This window comes from Saccopteryx leptura, chromosome 6 (assembly GCF_036850995.1).
Source record: "Saccopteryx leptura isolate mSacLep1 chromosome 6, mSacLep1_pri_phased_curated, whole genome shotgun sequence".
NCBI lineage: Eukaryota > Metazoa > Chordata > Mammalia > Chiroptera > Emballonuridae > Saccopteryx > Saccopteryx leptura.
In genome coordinates this window covers 40967020-40992917 of record NC_089508.1, presented here as the reverse complement: position 1 = coordinate 40992917, position 25898 = coordinate 40967020, and the positions used below count along the sequence as shown (strand labels likewise).

At 43.1% G+C, this 25898-nt stretch overlaps 1 protein-coding gene across 4 annotated transcripts in view; it reads left to right on the top strand.

The window, feature by feature from the left end:
* DAAM1 (dishevelled associated activator of morphogenesis 1) overlaps positions 1-25898 on the top strand; it is a 168401-nt gene that overhangs the window by 94381 nt on the left and 48122 nt on the right. For all 4 annotated transcript variants that reach the window (XM_066388082.1, XM_066388083.1, XM_066388080.1 and 1 more), the window contains exons 4-5: positions 20503-20574; positions 25729-25823. In XM_066388082.1, coding sequence (XP_066244179.1) covers positions 20503-20574; positions 25729-25823 — 167 coding nt within the window. The remainder of the gene's footprint in view (positions 1-20502; positions 20575-25728; positions 25824-25898) is intronic.

Genomic DNA, 25898 nt, shown 5'->3' with positions numbered 1-25898 from the left:
CTCTCCAGGGAGTCCCAAGGGCTGATAGATCTGCCTCACTTTAAAATAGTTGGTAGCAGTGCCTAACTAAAGATTTTCTTGATTAGAGCTCCTCGGTCTGCTAATACCATACTATGCCTTTGGTCTGCAACTGAATAAATCCAGAACTAGCACAGTAAATGAAAGAGCACAAATATCTGAGTGCGGAAAGGGCATGATGTTTGCCTCTCCTCTGAGCACGTGATCTTCTAAGAGGCAGGTTGACCATCTCCGAATGGAGCTGTGGTGGCCATCCTTACTACCGAGGACAGATTCTTTTTCTTGCACTGTTTCTTGTGTAGTCTTTTCAAATCAGGCTCGTCACTAGCAAGCCGAACCAAAGGCTGAGTGAAAGCTCCCTGCCCTTAGCTCCTTCAGATTTTCTTGTCTTTTCAGATTAGAACCCAGGGTATTACAGATGTTCTTACATACAGTGGAGCCACAGAGTGAGGGCCCATGTAAACCAACAGAAACAGGCACGTGAGGCAGTGAAAGGCAGGCAGGCTTTCTGTTTAAAAGCGCACAGGGCTGGAACTGAAGATGGGGCCCGGTCTCTCTCAGCCAAGTGGCTCTTTTCCATCCAGTGGTGACTAGAAGTCCCAGCAGTGGCTGTCTGCTTATCAGGCTCTGTGTTCATTTCTCAAACTTCTCTATCTAAGTCTCTAGTTGAAAGCCTATTCCCAGAGCCAAAATGAAAGCAGCAAAAGTATTTCTGGGGCTAAAAGAATTGGAAAGAAACTAATTGGAATTTTGCCTAATTGAGTAATCCGGCAGAGAGCAGGAGATGGCTGTTGTGGCCTTGTTGAAAGTCCAAACAGGTCTGTCGGAATCACTGGACTGGTCGGTCAGCCACAGTCTGTCATACGCAGCAACCCAGTCAAATGTTTTAACTTTCATGAAAGGTCCCCAAAAAGGTCCTGTTGGTGGGAAGGGGAGCAGTATTTTCAAATAGGAAATGTTTGTGGTTCTTATCTTTAAAGGTAATTCCCTTTTTAGCTCCAATCACAACATACTCTTTTGTTTAAGTGAGGTTTTTCCCAGTCTTCAGCCAGAAACTGCATCTGTTAACAATCTTTTGGATTTTAAACTGAAGCTTTTTAAACAATGAACCATCTGACCACGAAAGGCATCTGGCTATGCTGTATTTGCTTATTGTTAACATGATTTTTAAACCCTGGGAAAAGTGAGGAGTAGGTCTTCAGAGCGGACAAAACAAAATGGTGTATTAGCTGCACTATGGAGACAGCAATCTCATCGGCACAGGCGGCCATCGTCTGTAACTGCGGCTCTTCACAGGAGCAACTGTGCTGGCTGTGTGACTCAACCGGCCCCTATAAGTATCTAGAACACCCCCTCCCCCCCCCCCCCCCCCCCCGCCGGGCTTCTGAGTTTGCAAAGTGAGTGGCGCTAGACATTTAGCTGTCATGACGTCAGATGTTTGAGGCAGAGATCAGAATGTGACAACTGTACCTCATTTTTCCTCCTTTCATTTCTGATTCTCTTGAAGCCAAGGCTTACGCACAAGGTGTTGTAATCTTCACATGACATTTCTGTATCTTTCGAGGTTGGCTTTGGAGAAGGTGAAGTTCGGCCCTGCTGCTGAGCTGCTGGACTCTAGTTTAATTCAATCCTCCAGAGTCCCGCCTCACCTGGCCACGATTCAGCCGCTGTGATTTGTGCGGAGGCACTGATGTTGACGACATCTAGGAAAAGTGGCGGAAAATTTAGCTGATGGTTTTCCTGCGGTGTCTTTCTTTGGTTTGCGTATCCTGATTGGATCCGTCCCCCCCCCCCCCTCCCCAGAAAGGAATGCTCCTGTCACCGCACATACACACAGATTGAAGTTGCATTGTGTATGGTCATCGGGGATGCACTTCTTTCAGCTCCTTGAGAGTGTGAGACCCTCCGAGCGTTTGGAGTGCAGGGATGGAGCGGTTTAATCAAAACACAGATTTAAAGGAACATGTGCTCAAGTGGTGGAATTAAAGACAAAAGGACTCATCAGTTTTCCACATGACTGTCAAACAAACCAGCTAGAAAAGAAAGATGGTGTGTTAATCCTCTGGTTGTTCCCAGTACCTAAGGAGAGGCCGCTGAGGGTCCGCTGGGAGGGGAGGCCTGCGTGCTTGGGCATTCAGCCTCGAAGGTTTGAGAGGAGGGACAAGTTAGGCATCCTCTTCTTCTGTACTGTCGTTGTTTGGTAGACATTACCGTGAGCTTTGGATTTCTAGTACCTGCCTCGCTAGATGTCAATCAAGGTCTGGGAGAGGGAACCGGTAAACAGGAGAAAACTAGCTTTCAGTGGCACTATTCCTAGACTTCGTTAGAAGGACCTGATTTGGTCTCTGACCATTGAGTTTTCACCCCAATAATGGATTCAGTTGGCATTTGTGCTCCTAAAGCTAAGGAGTTAAAGAAAGTGGCAGTAGTCATGATTAGAAGTAGGATTGGTGGTCTTTCCCCCTCTATTTCTCCAAAGACTAGATGAAGGCAGCATGGTCCACGGATGAGGACGGGCGTTTCCAGGCTCTGTGTCTCTGAAACCCCTTGCCGTCTCTGCGTATTTCCAGGCTCTGAGAGATGCGGATTAGTGTATAATCCCAGAGTGAAGTGGTGAGAAACGACAATCTTTGAGCGTCGGGTACTGCACTTAATGAAACAATGAATCGGTGAAGAGCAGGTTGGGGTGTGAGTCCCCTGATGTGTACTGAGTTCTTTCTCTAGGGCAGACTCTTGGCTAGAGTCTGGGGACGATTAAACAAATAAGTCCATTTTCCCGGAGTGGGTGGTCCTGGGAGGAGAAGCAGGTAAAATCAAATAATTGCCAGGTCTTCTCATAAGCTCCATTACAGGGTAGGCAGACAGGCTGTGGGACACAGGAGAGGGAGCTGCCCGGCTCTGGGGGTACATGTACGTGACTGAGATGACCACACTGGCCCATCCAGCGGTTGTGCCATGAAAAAGCTGATGTTGTCCTGCCTTTACTCGATCATGTAGAAACCGGCTCCTTTCCAACAGTTGAGCTATGTTTGCACGCACGGTACACTTTCCCTCTTGAGTTGTACTTACCGTATTTTTTGCTCCATAAGACGCACCTGACCATAAGACACACCTAGGATTTTAAGGAGGAAAATAAGAAAAAAAAAATACTGAACCAAATGGGGTGTTAAAATATTTAATAAAATACTGTATTTTTCGCTCCATAAGGCGCACAGGTATCCCCCCCTCCACTTGGGGGGGGGGGGTGCGTCTTATGGAGTGAAAAATACAGTAGTTCTTTGTCCCTTTTGCCAATACTTAAAAGGCTAAGTTTAGACTGTTGGCCTAATCTGATCTTTACTAAATAGTTCATAGGGCTTGTTAAGAAACCTGTAAAGAGACCTAAACTTTGGAAAAATGAAGACACTAGGGGTGTGAGGTAGGAAGGAAGTCTGAAATAACTGAGGTTTGTTCAGCCTGGAGAAGAGAAAGGTGGAAACTTCAACACAAGCTGCTGGTGATTCCTCAGTGGAACTAGCATCTGTTGAAATATTGTCAACTTCCAGTTGGTTAAAGAGCTATGGCCTTAAGCCCTCCCAATAAAAAACACACTAACAATCTGACTCTTCCCCCAAGGGCCCACCAGTCTTCCCCCATGATACAGGGACTCAAGGGTTAACTCCTAGCATGACACAGCAGGGGGCTCCCAGCCCCTGTTTTTATATTGCATCATTAGTTCCAGTTCACTGATGCCCATGCTGTAATGGTTGATAAATGTTTTTGAACATTGGCCTAAGTATGAAATGCTGATTGACCTGAAGATGGTGACCAAAACCATTTGATAATATGTATCCAGAGCCTGAAACATTCCTCTTCTAGGAGTTGATCCCACGGAAATGATGAGAGATATACTGTTAAAGAACTGTATGTTCTTTACATTGTTGTCCCTGAAAACCAAGGATCCTAAGCAACTTAGAGGAAGAGTTAACAACCATAACAGAGTATCTGCAACCACTGAAAAGTCATAATTTTAATGACATGAGAAACTACTCAAAGTTTAAGAAAAACACATAAAATTGTAATCAGCACCATCAAAAGTTTGCAGAAGAGCCTGACCTGTGGTGGCGCAGTGGATAAAGCGTCAACCTGGAAATGCTGAGGTTCTCCGGTTTGAAACCCTGGGCTTGCCTGGTCAAGGTACATATGGGAGTTGATGCTTCCAGCTCCTCCCTCCCTTCTCTCTCTCTGTCTCTCTCTCTCTCTCTCTGTCTCTCCCTCTCCTCTCTAAAATGAATTTAAAAAAAAAGTTTGCAGAAGAGTACAGATGAAGGTAGGCAGACAGACAAACAATTGTTTGGTGATTTGTCGTGATTTATATTCCTTTCTCTATACAACTTCCCCTAATTTCCCACAGTGCTTTGTTCTCCCTCCTACCTTGGAGTATTTTTTTTCCTGATTGTAAAAGTAAACTAGTTCTTTTTTAAAAACACATACAGTATATTTTGTATCAGTGAGATTTCCGTCAGAGAGGCAGAATGGCTGGGGGACTCACAGAGCAGGAGGATTTGCCCACGGAAGCTGGCTCAGCACCCGTAAAGCTGTAGCCCTTACATATAATGCTGGACAGCCAGGAGCCTGTGTCCGTTATCGCCACCTCTGCCTCTGATGTGGGTGTCCTGTGGAAGCCTGAGCCCTCAGTCGTGGACTTCAACACACATACACACACCTGGCTCCGAAGACGAAGGAGGATCCGGGAGAAGGTGGATCATCTGTAGACCTGCCTGTGCTCCACACCAGTGCGTGAGCCAGTGCAGGGCACAACGTGGATGAATGACACAATGGCATTGGCTTCCCTTCCACCCTCCGCGTCTCCCACGAGAGGGGTTCTGCTGTGGCTCATGGACCTGGAAACCTACCAGAAAGGGTGCTGTTCCGCCTCGTCAGCTTGAACATTGGAAAGCCACCACGTATTTCTGTTGAAATGAGAAGGGAAAATAAATAGTATGTAAAATGCAACCGGTGCGTGTGTTGTCGAGACGACCCTGGCACTTGTTTTCTTTTTCTAGCGGAGGGACCCTTTTCCTTCTCTCTCTTTTTCTACTCTCACCCAGGGGCTTAAAAACAAAGGTGCATCTATAAACCACCATGCATTTGTCATTTTATGTATCTGTTTAGGCAGTGACTATGAGAACATAGTGATTTGGGCCCTGATGAGATTTCCTTAGTTTTCTGCCCAGAAATCCGCTGAAGTCTTATTCCCCATTGCCCTTTCCCCACTAAGTAGCATAATCTCAAAGCTTGTGATTCACTATTTTCTTTATATTACAAAAGCAGTGCTATCAGAGTGAGCACCAAAGTTTAGATTTGGAGTTCAAAAGTTAAGGATTCTCCGCCTCTAGCAGCCCTTACACCAAAGTTGTGTTCCACTAAGGGCAGTGGGTTGGTGAGTATTTGCCTGCTCTTCCTGTAATCCCTTTGCTCAGTAACACCAGTTTGGGGCGTCTTTCCTCCCAGTGTTACCAGTCCTGTCACTCGGGCCACACCTACAACCACCCTCGCCTTGTGGTGCCCAGGATGGTGCTGAGCTCACAGTTTGTGTTTACACAAATGTTGGCTCTTGGTGCCCAGCTCCAGTAATGAAGGAGCAGAAAGCAAACTTGCCCATGGAACGAACCAAAACATATCTGTCTTATTCTTTGCTGCTTGGACAAGCGAACAAACCTAAACTATTGTAGGCACCTCTGGAGTCTTCTGCTGGAGTGCTGCGTTCTGGCTCTGTGCACGGTCCTGCCTTTCAGGCTAGAGATGCTGCTAGTGAGAGGACATGGCACTAAGAGCTTTCTTTTTTCTTTTTTTTTTTTTTTTTTTTTGTATTTTTCTGAAGTTGGAAACAGAGAGGCAGTCAGACAGACTCCCACATGCGCCCAACCGGGATCCACCCGGCATGTCCACCAGGGGGCGATGCTCTGCCCATCTGGGGTGTCACTCTGCCACAACCAGAGCCATTCTAGCGCCTGAGGCAGAGGCCACAGAGCCATCCTCAGCGCCCGGGCCAACTTTGCTCCAGTGGAGCCTTGGCTGTGGGAGGGGAAGAGAGAGACAGAGAGGAAGGAGAGGGGGAGGGGTAGAGAAACAGATGGGCGCTTCTCCTGTGTGCCCTGGCCAGTAATCGAACCTGGGACTCCTGCACGCCAGGCCGACGCTCTACCACTGAGCCAACTGGCCAAGGCAAGAGCTTTCATTAAACAAGTCCATTTTCACAAATAAGTAACTTATTAGGTTGAAGTGAGCCAGATGTACAAGTGTCCTGTTCAGCAATGACATTTGTTCAAAGTAGCAGCATTAAAATTCAGTAGTGTAGTCTAGTGGCATGATTTTCGAAGTTAAGCTAACAAAACAAAACTTCAGTGTTGAGATTATAAAAGAATGTTTCAGCACAGTTGCAGACACTAGAATTGATGGAAGTCTTAAACCTAGTTACTGGAGCAGATATTCTGGGTTCTAATAAACGGGCACTTTCTAAAATTTCTAAAAAAACAACTAACAAACCTCTGATAACTTCCTATCAAGTCATGGGATAAATTATTATTTCCTGGTTGATTATTTTTTATGTGTGTGTGAAATTTTTAAGTGTACAAAAAGTACAGAATATAATAAACAGTTCATGTTTAACAGATGCCAACATTTTATCATTTTCACCTTAGCTTTTTTTAAAAAAGGCATAAAGCCTGACCAGGCAGTGGCGCAGTGGATAGAGCGTTGGACTGAGATGCGGAGGACCCAGGTTCAAGACCCCGACCGAGGTCGCCAGCTTGAGCGCGGGCTCATCTGGTTTGAGCAAAAAGCTCACCAGCTTGGACCCAAGGTCACTGGCTTGAGCAAGGGGTTACTCGGTCTGCAGAAGGCCCACGGTCAAGGCACATATGAGAAAGCAGTCAATGAACAACTAAGGTGCCGCAACAAAAAACTGATGATTGATGCTTCTCATCTCTTCGTTTCTGTCTGTCTGTCCCTGTCTATCCCTCTCTCTGACTCTCTCTCTGCCACTGTAAAAAAAAAAAGGCATAAAACATTATAAATATAGTGAAATCTCAGTGGTGTCTTCTATTCTGAAAGTGGTGTGTTATTTTTTCTCCATATTTATAACCTTGCTCTACACGTTTAGATTCATAAACAATACATGGTGTTTCTTCATTCTAACGGAAATATAATGTGGCATTATATAAAATGCCACAGTTTAATTATTTTATTCCCCTTTGGATAATACTTATTTTATTTTTTGCATATTTCCAATTTTTTGTTAATAAAAAAATATTGCAATGAACATACTTATGCATATGTTCAAAATTTTTTCTAGGATAGACATCTAGATACCTAATTACTGGGTTGTTTGGTATGAACATTTTCACCTTTAATTGCCTCCAAGGTGGCTGAACAATTTATACCTGCAGTGAATTAGTTGCCAACCATCGGAGGGGCTGGTGCTGCCTGAGTGGACAGAATTAGTTTCTCGTTGCCCTGATCAATCACTAGATGTAAGTTTGAGTGTTTCAGGTAAAAGAAACTGTCATTAAAATTCTTCCATTTTCTCCCATATGTCTTAGCAAATCAAATTGAAGTAAAAATTACTAGAATAGAAGGTGTTCATTTACAAAAGGAAAATCCAGGGTTAGAAAATGAAAAGTATTCCATTCAAATACCCAACAAGCCATGCAAAAGTACAAAATGTTGGAAGTACATGAAAACGGACAATTCACCCAGCATTGTGTTGACTTGATTCAACTGCAAAAAAAACAGTTCTGTGTGGGGGTCACCCTTCCTCTGCTCCAGACCTCTTTACAGCCCCCGTTCCAGCCACAGGCAAATTGTGTTTCCATCTCTCACGCTCTTGACTGGTGTATGCTGTCACCAACTGCGGGAAGTTCCTCTGAGCATTCGCCACTTCCCTGACGGGTGACTAAGGTGCAGGTGCAGAACCGGCACGTCGGCACAAACAGGCAGATGGGCTGTGGCTGGAAACGACACGACTGGTCTCGTTCTCCTCTAACCACAGCGTCTTTATCTCGAGCATCTCCTTATAAAATGGGGAAAGCCTCTCTCCTTTCTCACACTCCGGGATCCCTTTGAGTATTGAGAAACAGACGGGCGGCTTGCTTCTGTTTGTCCCCTAGGCCTAAGTTTGGAGCTAGTGTCTATGCAGAAGTCAACAGATGGGTCTGGGGATTGTGGATGCTTCAGTCTAGAAATACTCTGCTTTGTTCTTGACAGCGTTGGAAAAGCAATGCCTATGTGTCTGCTTTGTGGATTCCATCTCTCTCTGGCGTTTCCTCATACTGGCATTTCATTAAGTAACCCCTTTATCTGGAGCCTTGCTTTCTTTGTAATTAGGAAATATCAGGCTGGAAGAGGGTGGAGAGAATAACCACCCACCCACCCCTGTTTGTGTTCAGTTATAAGCATTCAAACAACAGTCAAGATAAGTAAGCAATACAGAGCTGAGAGAAAGGGAGATCAGTTCTTAGTTGGACAAATGAGTACATGTGGAGTCATGGGGAGCGTGGGGCTGTGTCCTGTGCAGCTCTATTCCTCCTCTGAGCGGAGGCTAGAGAAGCAGCCCCCACGGCTTTCACTCCGTGCCTGTCACTCATGCCTGCATCGGCGCTGCACTCTGGGAGAGCACTCCCACGCAGGCTCCGGTCACTGGAATGGACGTGGAGCTCTGGGTTGGAACGGGAGCCCCGGGAGGGCAGTGGTCTTCAGCTGCTACAGAGCAGCTCTCTTTGGCCTCCCAAGCTTAATTTCTGAGCAAGTTCCCTTTGACAGCTCGGGTACCGGACCAGTTCCATCCCATGTCAATTGCAGAGTGAGGAGTGCATGACTACGAGCTCTCAGTCTCTGCCACAGGGTATTTGTCGGCAGTGCTCTTGCAGACCCAGGGTTCTAACTGCGGCTGTGGGGGGCCCCTTGAGCCCCTCACCTCTGTAGAGTGAAGCACACAGGCACAGCTCCATTTCACCGCCAGAATTCTGCAGTCTCCAGGCATGGGACCGCACACTGAGTGAGTGGTCTGAATGATAGCTGTATGGAAGGGGATATCACTCTATCTTATATCTGAGAGTCCAGAATTAGCTGCCCGGCCTGGTTATAACCAGCCCAATGGACCACTGAGGGACACACAGCACAAGACACACTCCAGAGCAGTGCACATCCTTTGATTCAATATTCCGTAGGTCCGTGGCTTCCTCCCTGGTTAACTGAGCACACTTTGAAGAACCTCAAGCACAGTTACCATACAGGTTTATCTTCTTACTAAATCTGAACAGTTGGGATTGAAACTTGGAGCACTTTGAGAAGTATTCAGAGGTTATGAAGGGATTCAATAAGAATAGTGTGCTAACTGATTGGCAGTGTCTGCCATGACACATGATGGGGAAAATGTCATATGTAGGAAATATTGGCCATCTTTGCCTTTGAGGGCTCCTCTTGCCCCTAGATTATAGTTGGACATGAATATCATATTTCGTACTTCTTTTTTCTGGGTTTCTTCCTGGTTCTCTGAAGATTCTCTAAGTGCTGTGGCCAGTACCTTCATAGAAAGAATACCCCAAGCCTGCCTGACTTCACCATCTCCAGGGGAAGGTTTAGGAAGGACATCAATGGAAGGGAGTATCTACTTTGGCAAAGAAATATGTGTATATTTATTTTTTCTTGTCACTAGTAGCTGTAGCACAACCTAGTACTATTGAATCCATGTTATGTTTAGTGCATTTTAGAGTCCTCCTCCACCCCTACCCCTCACAAGGTAGGAAGAGGCTTTGAGCTTCTAATGTAAGTCAGAATACCTCTAATTTGGGCATCTCCTAATTTCTTATACTTCAGGAACCTAGTACTTTGTGAAACTAGGAAGAGGTTGCAATAGAAAGTCTACCGAGGAAGACCAACTTTAAGTTACAGTGTCTTAAATTCTGTTGTTCTTGGCCCTGGCCGGTTGGCTCAGTGGTAGAGCATCATCCAGCATGTGGATGTGCCAGGTTCGATTCCCAGTCAGGGCACAGAGGAGAAAAAAAAAATTCTGTTGTTATTCAATGTGGCACAGAACATTTGACTTAAGCAGTCTTAAGAAAGCATCCTTTTATCTGTCCCCAAACATACACGTTTCCTCAGTTTCTAAGATGTACTTTCCCATGTCCTCACAGTTACACACATCTGAGAGAGCGACGTCTTCCAGCTGATCCTTTTCTTCTTTATTTTCTTTTGCAAAAATTTTGCTGTCATTAATTCAGCAGCATGCCACAGAGTCAATGGCAGCTTAAAATCAGGGATACGATCATGACTCTCCTTCTGGGGGACAGTCCGCCCTGTCTTAGCAATTTTTTCTTTTCCAGTCATCCTGAGAATGCTGCCATGAATAGAATACGCCTTTGTGGGCTTACTGTTTCCCCTGATTCTCTTCTTAGTTTAATTACTGTTTTCTAAAGTCCTCCCTTTATAGCCTCGTGTTAAGCATTAGATTGCAAATCATAAACACACTTTGATTGTTTTCCCAAGAGCAGGTTACAGAACATCAAAACCTGCTTCACGGCATCCTGAAAGGCTGGTCTGGTAGCAGCAAATCTGGTAGCAAGATGTGAGGCAGCCAAGGCTGTGGACACCACTGATTGGATTTCCACACTGCGTCACGGTTTAGTGACGTGTGTCCAAACATGTGCTTTTTACCAACCAGCTGGTCTAAATTGAACCGAGGGTTGTAGCACTCCATGGTGACACGGGGGTCAAAGACTTGACTCTTACTGAGCTACATGGAAGTAATTTGTTTTATGTCACTGTATACTTTGGTGTCATAGCTAAGAGGGAATGTTGGCTTGTGTCATTTCTGAAAATAATAATTGGAGAATGTTTCTTTTTCTTTGCCATGAAAGTGAAGGGGAATTGTCACCTAAAATTGGCTTCAGATGTTGGAGTTACACGGATTGAGATTTTCAGGCTCCAGCCATACTCCATGCTGTGAAGCGTTTAGCCAAAGAAATGGCTGGTTCATAAATGAAACGAGTGTCTCTTCGTTTGGGAAGTAGAATGCAAAGTCTCAGTGTATAGTTCTATCTAGATAAGGATTGTGACTATATGTTAGCTATATCAGAACATGAAATGCATTTTCCCCCAGGTTCCTATTCCAGTTGTCTTGAGATTTCAATTCTGTAATGTCAGCCAAAGCCTTTTCAGGAAAGAAAAGGGTGTTGGTACAGGCCAGGCCCCTGAGCTGTGTCGGAAATGCAGTTGGTGTCTTTACTCTTGAAGTCTTACTCGTCTCCGTTTCATTGCCGCTGTTCTCTATTAAGACACTCGATCTCTTTCAATCAGCACTCCTCTTGCTTTTCTGGGTATGCTGTTTGGGGAGATCAGAAACGATAGCTGATTGAGAGGTGCAGCGCAAGCCTGATTTCCGATGTGCTGTGTTTCACTTACGGTCATTTAGAAATGTTTGATGATTTTTACCAGTGTAAATAAAGTTTGTGACAATAGAAAATAATGTAACATGTTATGCTATCAAGGAAATGTTTCAAAACATTTTTCCCAGCAGAGCTTAGGAATGTTAACACCTGATTTTTATTTTTGAAGCTAGAAGATACATTGAGAAAGACTGGAGTTTAGTAAAAATGCAGAAGTTAAGAAGACTGGACTGTTTCTTTTTATCGTGAGGAGAAGAAGGAGTGCAGTCTGTAAATGGATACAGTTCTTTGTAGCTATACCTGCAAAACTGAAAACCTATTGTCAGAATAAGTTTGTGATCTTGTAAGAAATTCTCAATGCTAAAATTTGGAAATATATTGTCATGTCTCATGTCTTGTATTTGTGGATCACTTACAAGCAAAGCAGGGAGTTTTGTGCTCTTATACATGTATTCAACATCTGGAACAGTGTCTTGGCCATTATAAAATGCAATAAGTGTTTATTGGTTGAGTAAATGAATGAAAAAGAAAGCAAATGACTTTTTAGATTGAGCTCAGCACTGTGAATTTGAAGTATGATGACAAGGGTTTCTGTACCTCTCCTGCCCTTGAGAAGCCCTAGGTTCCGCAGTATAGTGTTAATACTGCTCCCAAGTTAGGCTAAGTGTTACTCTTAAATGGCTTCAGGCTCCAAATGGAACTATTAGACAACAGTGGTCAAGTTAAGCTAACTTTCAGGATGGAGATAGGAGGGGGTGGGGCATGGGTCTAAATTCATCTGGCTCACAGCTTTTGTTTTGTTTTGTTTTGTTTTTTATGATCATAGAAGTACTCCAACGATTTGCCCAACAGATTTCTGGGCAGGATAGAGGACCAGGGAGCTGGGAGTATAAGGGGTATAGAATGGAGCGGTCGCAGTTGTTTCACGTCGGAGACTCAGTGATGCACAAATAGAAAATGCGCCGCACGTCCTAGAGAAGGCAACCAGAACAGGCGGAATGGAGGTGGAGTGGTCAGAATGGGGTAGGAGTTCTTGAGCAAGAGCTCTGGGCAGGACTGAGCATTTGGGTAACTTGGGTGTGAGGAGCCTGGAACAGGGTGTTCGTCATAGGACTTGGCCTGCACATTACACCTTTCTAGTGTTCTCCTCACCCAGGAAGAACTAGTCCCGAATCTCTTATTCTGGTGCACTGCAGTTATATTGAAATGGCGGGGAATATCAAATGTTCTGTCTGTAGCTCTCTACAGAGTGTTCTCTACATTTAACTATATCTGAGCTGTTTAACATTCTGAAAATTGTTTTAAAAACCTGATAGTGCAAATAATCCTTGTCCATTAAAATGCATATTGTCTAATGCAATTGATTGTTGTCCTGTTGAACAGTTTTGTATCTGTTTTTAAGTAGAAGGTTATATATATATGTCTTTGCCCCTTGGATTCTGTTTTGAACCCAATGTAACATTTTAGCACTTCCCTCGTTTATTAACGAGTTCTCTAAAATTTTTGACATCAGTTCATGCCATGAGTTTACCTTTTAAAAACTGTCCTCTCCCAATACAGAATTTTCAAGTTAGAGGACTCATAAAAGGGCTAACATTCTAAATGATCTGAGGCCTTTAGTAATCTTAGGCTGCTGTACGTGATATGCTAGCAGAAGGCTCTGTATGGGAAAACGTGCATTGTATATTGATTCTTCTGTGCTTTATGCCGGCCTGGACCGAGAAGAGGAAGGGGCAGGGCTCAGGGTTCAGAAGAGGTGTCGGGCTTCCCAGGCATTCACGAAGCCGTTCCCGTGCTGTGTGCCGGGGCGGGGGGGGGGGTGTACAGCAGAAGAGCAGGGGCTCCCGAAGAGTGTGAGGCAGAGCCTGGAGATCAGCACTTCCAGGGGCTTGAGCATCCCACAGAATTTCCTGGCAGATCCTATTCACTCATTTTTTAAAATGTTTATTTTATTGATTTTTAGAGAGAGAGGACAGGAGAGGGAGAGAGAGAGAGAGAGAGAGAGAGAGAGAGACATCGATCTGCTTCTGTATGTGCCCCGACTGGGGACCAAACCGGCAACCTCTGCACTCCGGGGCAATGTTCTGACCAACTGAGCCATCCGGCCAGGACACTATTCACTCCTTTTTAATTCTTGAACTTACATTTATGTTTTAGAGATAAAGTATCCTCAATCTTATAACAAGAAAACCAGCTTTGATATTGAGTTTATGGCCAACTTAGCTAAAATAGATATAGTTAATAAAACAAGAACTATACATGTGTGCCTCTGCGTCATGTGGCATGTATCTTTTATTTCTGAGTCATAAATACCACCTGCCATGGGCAGCAAGAGAGCAAGAACTCGTTCCTTTTCTTCTTGGGGAGACAGTTGGGTCAGAAACCTTCCAGATGCCCGCTCAGTAGACTGTCCAGAGCTGTGTATCACTGACAAGCCGTGTGAGAGGAGCCCTTTCATAGGCACTGAGATATATTTGTTGGAGTTATTTTTGTGAAGAACGGACGTGAGGGCGTGATGAACTTATGGAAAATTTGAGATTTATTTATGAATTGAGGAAGATAAACTTGTGCTACACAGCCAATGGAGAATTTTTGGCTTGGTTTAAAGAGAAGACTTTGGGAGAACAGAACAGCTTTATTCAAATTGTTTAAATATTTGCTGGGTTATAGCTCATAGGAGATATTAGACTTACTCCATGTAGTACCCAAGGGCAAAACCAAGGCCAACAAGAGCTGGGAGTTACAAGGAGACATCTGTCAATTCACCATGAGGCGAATTTCCTAACAGAGTACTGGCTGCGATTGTGGACCCCTTGAAGCCTTCTCTCGGAGAGCGCACGATCGATCACCTGTGATGACTTATATAAAGGACCCCTGGGAAGGGGAACTCAAACTAGCATGTCTCTAGGGTCAAAGATCTAGCTATATAATTATGTGATTGCTTTCCTTAAAAACATACAGATGTTTTGTAGCATTAGGAAAAATAGGGACAGCGGTTTGCTTTTTTCCTTGATTCTGAATGCTAAATATGAAAGCCATCCTGATTGCAAAGTCACCCCTCCAGTCTTTGCAGAAAATGACTGATCCGCTGAAGCTTAGGAGGACGTGTTGGATTTTCTGGCAGATGCAGAAGCTGCTGTTCTGTGTGGGCCCAACCGGGTCCGGGCAGCAGATGCACTTGATGTATAATTGTAGCAGTGACCAAAAACTGTAACCAGGATCAGCAGTCCCAGGAACCACATGACTGTCTTGAAATGTGTCAACATAGGAATTACTTTTTGAAACCAACTGCCTCCCTTTGACAAGCTTCAGATTTGGGATCTAGTTTTAGCCCCCTGTTTGCAAGGACTGAGGAAAGCAACGGCCTCGGGAGTCCAGGATTGTGCACCTGCTGGTACTTCTCACCCAGTGGAAGATGAAAGAGATGGAGACAGGCTAATAACAGGATCTAAAGGACCAAGGGATGCTCTACTATCTTAACCCCTTTCAGGGCATAGTGAGCTTGGTGAGTAGGTAGACTTTTCAGGCATGGCAGGTCCTGCTGTTTCTCTAGAAGTGCAGGTTGCCGGGGAAATTGCTAATATTTCATGAACTGATCCTGACCTACAGCTCAGGTTTACTAGAGATGGAGTGGCCTCAAGAAGAGGAAAAGCGTGGAATATAATTGGTGATCAAGTTAGAATTTTGATCTACTCCCGCTCTCTTGAGAGCCAAGTTCATTCAGCACAACCTGGCCAGTCACCCGTTGTTGGAAATGCGGTCCTATTGAAACATGGCAATGCTCATTCGTTTAAATGTTATCTGTAGCTGTCATTAGTACTGTATGGTGGCAGGGTCAAGTAGTTGCGACAGAGTGTGTGGTCTGCAAATCCTAAAATACTTATCATCTGGCCCTTGACAGGAAAAGTTTGCCAATCGCTGGTCTCTAGGCTATTCCTCCACACTTCATTGTGACCATTGTTTGAGAAGATGCCGGTTACACTATTACTGAGGCAGAGGGGAAAGTTAGCAGAAGTGATGAGCAAGGCGTTCCACAAAATACTTTTCCATCTTCCATCGTACCTGCTCTTCCTTTCCTGTTCCTTCGATGCAGCTTCACCCACATTGACTCCTGTTTCCTATCCCTCCACTGAGTATGATACATGCCTAAGAAAGTAAATATTTTAGCCTTTACGTCTCGGCCTACTAGAATTCTGTAATAATTATAAGTACAGAATGAATTTATTTATTAGTATATGGGGTGGACCCATGAAATCCAGAATAGTAAAAACAAATTAATGCAGCAGCTGAATATTTTGATCATTACCAAGGGATAGAATTCCTTGATCCTTTAAATAATCACAGTTAACATGTTTTATTTACAAATGGAACAGGTTATTATTAGTATTTTAGTTGCCTTTGTCCTGTACTGTGAATTATCAGAATGAAATTTACTTCATACTATCAAACTGAAATAATACCTTTCTGCTGTTGAAATTCACTTGGCTAAACCTTACTATGTCCCTACTGTTTGGGAGTTGATAGTACTCTTATGCATTGCTAGGAGAATGTTAGCCAATCCAGACAGGGAAAGCGTGTGTCTGTCTTTTCTAACAAGTATTGTCTAAGAACCTCGTGGGTATATAACAGAGCACATGGAGACTTTCAGCTTTAGTTGGCCAAGTGCTTATTGCTTCAGCCTGTGATTTGTGGTCTTGTGAGCAATGCCAGGCCATGTCTTTTACCATTGACTGACCTTTGCACATCCTATTTTGGGCCTTACTAGGAGCATCTTAAATGGAAGGAAAACTTGACCACATATTATTATTACTTGGGAAATGATCCTATTAAAATTTTGCCCTGTGTTAGTTTCAAAAGCTGTAATTTTTTTAAAGATTTAATTTTTAAACTTTACTCTAAGTCCCACTTGTATTGCTGAAAGACTTCAACCACTACCAAGAAATTCTTTGCCACAGAAATATGTAAGTGTGGAAATAGAGAAAATTTTAGCATGCGTTAGGTACATAAATCTTAGCCCAAATCATAGTTTCTTTCTCTTCACCGACAGTTGATACTAGAGTTATAGTATGTTTTAGAAATAGAAAATCTGGTGAGAGGAAGATAGTTAGAGAAATGTTTTTAAATATTTGCTGTGGGGAGCAGACGGATGCCCCAGGGGTGGACACAGACATCCCAAATGTTGCAGTGGTCTTCACTCGATGCATTTTACTTTACACAGAGCCTCAGAAAAGCAAAGCTTCTGTCCTGACAGAACATATAATGTTTAGAACTTCTATTTTAATTGTGAAAATAGTGCATGTTCTTGGTGAAATAGAAGTTTGGGTTGTACAAAAGTTTATAAGTAAAAGACCTGCTGCTGAGAGGCCGCTGTTGTTAAAATTAATTGTATATATTTCCAGGAATGTTTGCATGTAAAGTATACTTTTTTTTTTTCAGGTAGGAAATCAGATTCAGAAGCACTTTTACCTTAATATAATTGGTCATTTTTAATATTATTAAATAATTCTACTTTATTCTTTATTTCTGCTCCAAGATAATTTATTCAGCCTTCCCCCCTTTCCATATGTTAACTTTATTATTTGCTAATTCAAACAGCACTACAGTGGTGGTGGTGGGGGGTCTTTGTAATACATATCTGTGCCAGTCTAAATATCATATATATATATATGTGATGGTGGGCTAAATTCCTGAAAGTGACTTGCAGGGTCAGAGGCTCTGTGTGTGCTTTTTTTTTCCTTTTTAAAAATTTTTCCATTGATTTGAGAGAGAAAGAGATAGAAAGAGAGAAACATCAACTCATTGTTCCACTTAGTTCTTCCATTTAGTTGTGCACTCATTGAGTGTTTCTCGTACGTGCCCTGACTAGGGATCCAATCTGCAACCTCGGTATTCTGAGATGAACACTCCATTCACTGAGAAACCCAGCCAGGGAAGGTTCTGCGTGTTTTAAATTTGAACAATTAACTGCCAAAATTTACCTCCAAACTGGTTGCTCCAATTTTTACAGTCCCAGTAACAAGGACTTAGAATGGCCACAGCCAGAGATCCTGGAACAGTTTCGTTACCATCCTAGCTAACATTTATTGAGCATGTTCTGTGTGCATTGTCCCCAGTGCCTTTTTCACTTGTATTAACTTTCTAAAACCTCACAGTAACCTTATGAGGTAAGTACCCATTTTACAGATAAGGAAACTAAAACTGAGTCACGCAGAGTGGTTACTTATCTTGCCTGCTCGTTAGTCACTTAAGGTATTGACTGACTGAGGATTCAGATGCATGTCTGTTGATGGTGATAGAAGTGACCATGTCAAAGTTTCTTATAGTGAAGTGGGTAAGAGCGAGAGGCCCGCTTTGCACTTAATGGGTATTCCAATGTGATTCATCTGAGGTCTAACTTTAGAAGGAATTTGTTCTGTTTCTTTCCTACTAACTGAATTTTCAGCAAGGTCACCTCTGGCAACCCACCCATCCTCCCTTTGCCTCTTGTTTCCTCTTTAGTAAAATAAGTATAACAACACCTACCTGGTGGGGTAGCTTAAGTGAGGAGCACAGTGCTTAGAGCAGTGTTTGACACATAAGCTATATATGTGTTGGCTTTTGCTGTTGCTCCCATTATAATGTTCTTTATACGATTCATACGGTCTTGTATAGTTCCCACTTGTTTCTCCAGAACAAATAAGTAGAATTGAGACTGATAGCACAAAGAATAATACCTGTTAGAGGTGGTAAAACAAGGACGCAGTTGCCCTCCAGGAATATTATACACGTTGCACTCCCATCAGGAGTTTCTTTCACGGACTTCCTAGGAGATTGTCTCCCCTTGGCCTGTCTCGGTGTCCTGTGCTCCTTAGAAAACTCCCAGGGAACGACTGCATTCATTTCCTTCTGTCCTGGGCCTCTGTAGAACTGCAGACTCAGGCAGCCACACAGAGTAGGGGAGAGTTGATTCACAGATGTGAGTTTCAGCTGGCTACTGCAGTACAGAGGGACCAGGATTGCACAGGGTAACTGGAAATGCATTGATCGAATGAAGAACTCTGAGAATCGCCCCCCAGGAATAGAGTGATAACACTTGGTACATTTACAAGAACTTTTCATGTACGTGAGCTCATTTGATTTTCTCAGCACCGAGGCATGTGAAATAAAAATAAGTCTTCCCCTTATTTTGACTACAGTATCTAGGTCTACTCTTAATCTGTTTACATTATTAAAGCATTTCCAAAGTGTTGAGATTTCTCCCTATATATTAATCTTCAGTTTCTGAAATGATCTCTGTTCTATGACTATGACTTAAATTAAGGCTCTCATGGGACCCTGAACATGTTGTGTGATTTTATTGTAGTTTTGGAAATTTGCCCTAGTTTGGAGGAATAAAAAGATCTGGCACCTTCTATTTCATTTTATAGGCTCAAATACCACTGTGGGTTTTGGCTTGCTGAATACGTTGGTAACAGTGGGGTTTTGCTAACTTTACTACTCCATTTTAAGAGGAGAGAAGGGTTCAGTCTTTACACTACCATTTAGCTAGTTTATTAACATGTTAAATAATAATCAAGGGCTCTTCTACAAACTCATCAGATTTCCTAAGCTTTATAAAACCGTGGAAGTGTAATCCAGCCCAACTTCAAAGCCTCTGCTGCAGCTTTTGTCCCCATCATCTGGCTTGTTCAGTCTCCAAATGAAATGTATGCAACTGCCTGAGTTCAGATATCAGTTGCTGCCAGCTTTTAAGGCTATATACTGTAAGTAGTAGTTACTTTGCCTCATTTTTGTAACTACTTAAAGAATAGTTTCTGAAATTAAGGGTTTTTTTCTCTTACCCAAGTAGACCTGACTAGAAAGATTGCTTACAGAAAGTGGGGTTTTTGTTGTTTGTTTGTTTTTGTTTGAGGGGAGGTTTCTGAGGGAAAGTATGGAACTGAAATTATAAGTCCCACCTTGAAAAAACACTATCCTTAGGCTTGGGATTCTGACACCAAAAAATAAGGCAGTAACTTCTTCATCGTCTGGTAACAGCTGCAAGTACCTGGTCTAGTGTCTTCTCCAAGGGGATGGGAGGATCGATTGCACTAAGCTGTTCTCTAAATGTGAAACCCGTGACTAGCTGATATTTTCTTCCTCGAGTCTGTTTGATCACACGTGACTTGCAGCACCTAGGTTTGCAAACACGCGTGGAGATCCCCAACCACAATGCCGTCTTCGGATGGACTCGATGCTCCAGTGCAGCTGCCTGATTGATTGATTTCTATATTCTGGAGGTGTAGGTTCAGTCTGGCACTGACCTCCCGTCAGCAGAATTCTGGGGGACTCTGGTGCTGTCTTCACGTCACCCTGGTTTGTCAGACGCAAGACTGGCTGGAGCAGGTTAGGAACAGGCTCCCGAATTCCTTGAGTTTCTGTTCCCTTCAGCTCAGACACATTCTATTATTTTTCTATCCAAACTCACACTCTGTCATCCTGATGGCTATGCCTGGGACTAATGTGTGTTTATTTTATTACCTCCCATTGAATGCCCGGCTTTATCCATCCTCATCTGAAGCAGTACCTAGTTGTGGTCGCATCAGATGAAACACTGCAGAATTTTGACTCTCCGCTGGACTCTGAGTAAACTCACTGAAAAAGTCTATTTAACAGCCAGCTGAATCCTGTGATCATTGTTTAAGACAACTTTCCCTCTCTTGTGGATTTTATCCAGATGAATAGTCCAGCAGCGCTGTCCCCAGTGTGACACAGGACTTAGAGATCCTTTGTCCTTGCAGCAAACTCAGTGCCCTGCCCAGTGTTATTGTGCCCTGAAGAAAAACAGCTTCACACCATGATGGGGCCGAGTTCCCATTCAAATGACTTCAGCAGTCTCTGGAAATTGGATTGGCGAGACCACCCAGTCAAGCGGACAGTCTGATGATGGAAAGCCAACATTTACAGACAAATATTTTCTATCTCAGTGCCTCCTAATGGTCTGTGTGGGCCAATGACCAGATGCCCTGGGAGTCAGATGTGCTTACGGCCCTTGTGTGTACATCTGCTAAGGTATCACTTCTTTTCTTTTTCTCTTTAGGATCAGGAAGAAAACAAAGGAGCAACAAGTTGGCCTGAATTCTACATTGACCAGCTCAATTCCATGGCTGCTGTAGGTATACCTTTGCTTCGGAACACGTGGTTTAAAATACGGATCTAGTACAGAGTACACAGTTGCACAATCACTTCACTTGAGTAAAAACTACCAAATGTCATTATCTTTCCAGACTCCGTTCCAAGTGCTCAATGTTGGGGGGAAGGGGGTGGCTGTGGGGGGAGGGGAGCAGGAGCAGTACTTGGCAAAATGACTTTTTCCATTGCGTTTTAAGTAAAGTCAGCACACCCTCAAATATAAGTGAGTGTCATGTTATAAGAGGAAATGTAATCTTAAGTCTGGCGTATGTTCAACTTTAACTTGCAGTTGCTCTTACAATTATTTGGAGTATAGTTAAGGCAGCGCTATTCTAAAAGTTAACGTCATTTAAAAATCATGCGGTGAAACTATCATTGTTCTCCTCCCATTCTCTTACTTAGTTCCTGAGTTCTTGATTTTACTGGGCAGGTACTGTTTTGCTCATATAAATAACAAAAAAAACAAAAAAAGTCCATGGTATAAGTAGTTGTTGTGATAAGGCATGATAATAACAACAACAGCACTGAGGTGTCCTTTGGCAATCTTCAGTATGTGTATCTTTGGTTCTGTAAATGTTTAAAATGCATCCTCAATGTCTGAAATACACATTCTGATGTCTCTGTGATGTCAGTGTTCTGAGTAACTTGAGGGGCACGTAGTGATCTTGATCCCAGCTGAAAAATGCAGCAGAAAACAAGTCATCCATCTTTGAGCCTTAGTAGCTTAAATCCTGTTTCTGTTGATAACAACAGGAGGTTGCCCACGTGTAGAACACAGTCTTGGCCACAGTGGAGACACTCATGATTTTAAAAGTCAGTCTGTTAGATTCAGCTTTGAGTTCATACTATCCAAACATGATCGCTTCCATAATACTTCTTCCTCTCTCTTTCTTGCCTTCTCCGGAGTATTTACAGCGAATCAGTTTCTTACCACGTAAAGCAAACATTTTGCTGCTGCTGCAGAAGTTAAAAACTGACTGGTGTTACGTGAATCATTCACATTTCACTAAACTTTTAGAGTCCCTGACTTTTAGTAACTTCCTCTTTTCTAGCTTTTTCTTTGATGATGCCCCTTCTGCTGTCATGCAATGAATAATAAACAGCCTGGTAAATGTGGACAGGGCTGTATAAATTATAGAGGCTTTTGCCCCAAGGGTTTCTAGACTAAAAGCACTGCAGAAAAGAACAGAAAATACCTACCAAAACCTGCCCACACACAGCATCCCACACAATGGCACAGATGAGAAAAGGGTGATTTCAGCATTTGAATGAATATGTTAGCAGAATGTGAGGCCTGTGATGACCATCAGGGATTTCCTATGCTTCCGTCTAAACCATAGTAACTTTAGAGTCATTTATATTTCCTGCATGTAAAGGTTATTTTCTGAATTCTTGTTCTTTGCCATTAGAGGGGGGGAAAGGCAGACTATCTCTCTTTCTAATTAAGTCAGCATTGTTTGATATCTAACAAAGGCAGCTGCTTCTTTGTTAATGAATTCACTTCTATAAATGGAGAAGCTCTAAACACTACGGATTTTTCCTTTCTTCAAGTGTTGAGGCAGTTAGGTTCATCTGTCCTGTACTGACTCAATCCATGCCTTGTCTGGAGTCAACCTGGGTCCTTCCTTCTCTAGAGGGTCCATGATGTGCCAGTACGTGGCTGTCCTCCAAGGGCCTCCTCTCTCCTTCGTTCAGTTCCTCGGGCAACCCTTTGCTGCATTCATGAGTCGCCTACATTTTAATTATATTTTCTTCCTCATCCAAAGTCCTTTCCAAGAGAATCTCAAGGCCATTAAATTGTCAGGTACTTTGCTAGTCTTTATGTGTTAAACACCTAACAAAGCTTCTAATGCTCCTTTAGGGACCCAGCCAGCCCCATTCCAGAGTTTAAAGGGAAAAACACGAACAGTTCGTGAATTAATGAGACCTGAGAACTACTGGGTGCATAAAGAAATAACAGAGGCCTGATAAAACCAGAAACAGCTACATTTTCTGTTTTTCTCACCATACTCGTTAGCACCACCTCCACCCCTAGTTCTGGCTAATCTCTCCGATAACTGTATTAGAGAATTCCTTACAACACACGGCAGAAGTCCAGAGACAGCGTCCCTGGGGACTGCAAAGGCACACAGTTTCTTCAGATCCTTTTATGGCCTGGCAGCTGGACTCTGGCTCTCCGCTTAGGAAATGGTTGAAGGAGCATTAATCCATTGTCATCATCCATTGTCTTCGGCATCAGTAACGACTCCTGCTATTGAGTGTACATCATGTGCCAAGCAGTATAGCAGGCTCTCTACATGTTGTTTTAAAGGCTTACAAGCACCCTGTGCTGTAAGTGCTATTTATAGATAAAGAGCCTGAGACTTAGAAAAAAGGTTACCTTGCCCAAGGTCATGTAATTAGGAAGTGGTAGAGCTGGAATTCAAACCTATCAGCCTGAGTTCAAAGGCTCCTTTCCAATTTGCCTCCCACTAACTTGGGCTGAAAACCCATTAAAAAGGCCTGGTGATCCGACTCCACCCCTACCCCACCCCCCAACTTTTCCAAGGTGGGGCAGGCATCTGTTTTCTTTAATGCCTTGAGAGTGATAAACAGCCCAGGTCAAGGACTGCAGCACTTATGGTTTGTGAAGCCATTTGTGGGATAAGTTCAGTTACTTACCTAAGCCTCATATCGAGAACGCTTTGTTCTTTAAAGGACCCCTGTTAAAGAGTGAAAAACAGAGAGCAGCCCAAAAGGTTCTAGAGGACCTGGGCTTTCCTTGTACGTGACTTCTCCTTGTACTCTCAGGGTGGAAGGATGGACTCAATAAGTGAAATTCAGTGTGCTTCACCGGCCTGCTTGCTGGTTTCACATCAACGAAATGTTCCACACCAGAGCTTCGTTCCAGACTCCCAGCCTGGACTGATTTCCGTGCCTCGTTTGTGCCTGTGTTCTGGACCTGCAGGTCCCAGTGTGCACTCAGGCAGCTTTGAACCAGAAGCTCCTCTGCCAGGATGCACTGTGTGTTTTGCCTGCTCCTCGTGTAGGCAGGGATATACTCAGTGCAGAGAGCACCCAGAGAGGGTCACAGGGCAGTCCTGCATATGCCAAGGTGCATTCTGGATGTTTGATAGAGCAGCTGTCTTCGGAAATGTAGGCATACCTCCCTTTTCTATAAAAAGCTGCAAAGTAAGCCTTCCTCCTAAATGGGAAGCTTGAAAACTTGAGACTCTATTAATATTTTTATCTCGAAAAGTCACAGTAGAAAAATAGCTTTATCTACATACCTTCAGTTTTCTCAATACGATAAACAATCTTAGATTTAAATCTCATCATATGCATTAAAGAGCATATTGTCTTTTGTTTTGAGAGGAAAGTAATGGAAAGGGAAATTCCAATTTAATTTCCTTCTCATAAACCCCCCAATTCCACTACGGAGAGACTCAATGTCTGCTTTTATATAGATGTTCTGCCCTCTTCAAGATTGTTAAGATAAATACGTGCACCTTCTCTTAGTATTAGTGAGCCATAATAAAAAAAAAAACCGTGAGTAGTCTTTAATTTGAGGATAGTTTTGTGTGATGAAGCTTAGGAACAAGAAGTGATAGTTATAAAAGGCTGATTCTGAGCTGCAGATACAAAGTGATTGCTTAAGAGTTTAGAGCTCAGCTGTGCCATAGGAGATTAAACACGCTTGGCTGGATTTGTGCTGAGTTTTCCAAGGGACGGGTCTCCTAGAGCTGTAGAGGAGTGCACTGGTGACTTCTGCACACAGCTTCCTGCCCTTCCATCCTCTGGTGACAGCTGTCCAGACGCCTCACCAGCAGGAGGACAGCGTTAGCAGAAACAGTGACAGTTTAAAAAACAAAGCTTTACTGACTTTTATTTCACTTGCCATAAATGATACTGATATATTTGTTTCCTTTGGGCTTTACAACCTCACTATTTGTGAAGTCAAAGTTAAGCTTTAATTAGCATCTAGTTACTCAATGCTGATACTGTTAACTGGAAAGTAAAGCCCCCCCTTGAGAGAAGGGGAGAGACTGGATCATTTGGACACATTGGATAAGAGCCAAACATTTTCCCACCCATATACCCCAGGCTGCACCGCAGCCATGCATTTTATCAGGATTGGTAACAGTAACAAGACTGAGATCAGACAATCACCTGTTCGGAGCAGGATGAAGGAAAGGGACCCATGGTTCTGTCTGTGGGTAGAGGTACCTGGGGCCATAACACTTGGGCTGCCTTTCGTACAATTAGGTGATCATGGGGTGAAAGGAATAGAAAAGACTTTTTAACAAGTCTATACACCTTACTAGTGATCATGACTCTATAATATCAGTTGAGGTCTGCTTCCTTAGAACCTTGTTCTTCAAAGTGAGGGCCACAGACCTGCAGCATCTTAGGCTTCACCCAGACACACAAGGCAGAACCTGCGCTTTAACAGGGTGCCCAGGTGATTCGTATCCACATTCAAGTTTGAGAAGCACTGCTCTGGCAGATCCCTAGGTAAGGAGAGAGTGCACACACATACCCCCTCCACATGCTGATTTCCAAGCAATGTTGAATTATTTCTAAAACGTAAGCATTTCCTCTGAAGGAATTGTCTATCTTAGTATCAGGTCCAATTTAATTCTTTCTTTTAAAAAATAATTTGATGTCACAAAAAGTATGACTGATTACTGCTTTCCATGCCGATTATACTTTTGGTCTGAAGGGTGGGAGAGATAGGGTGAAGGGATTGCTGCCCACCTCAGTTTGACAGTGTGATAATGTTATTAACTTTAATTGCCAGGACGTTATAATGAACCACAGGTTCGCTTTTCTTTCTCTCCAATATAAATAGCAGAATCTTCACCAGAGTGCAGTTACAGAATAGTTATACAAATATTTGGACAACTTAATCTTTACTAAGATTTCTAAACATTTTCTTAAAGCTTGTATTTAAAACTGGAAAGAACTTTTTTTGTAGAGATAACAAATTTGTGGGATTCTTGGTGCTTCTGCTCTACATTTTGGCCTGTCGTAAATCTTCGTTACAGATTTATTGTTTATTTGTATTAGTAGCATGTAATCTGTGGGTTTGTCTTGATTGTATCATAATTAATCCATAGAATTGGAAGAAGTAACTTCAGTTTTCTTTGCATAGAGAAAATCTCTGCTGGCGTTAGAGAAGGAAGAAGAAGAAGAGAGAAGTAAAACCATAGAGAGTTTGAAGACAGCACTAAGGACAAAACCAATGAGGTAATTTTTACCTGGGTAGTGTGTACTACTTGCCTTTTTTTTCTTCTTCTCTATCCTTTCTTCCCTTTTTTTTTT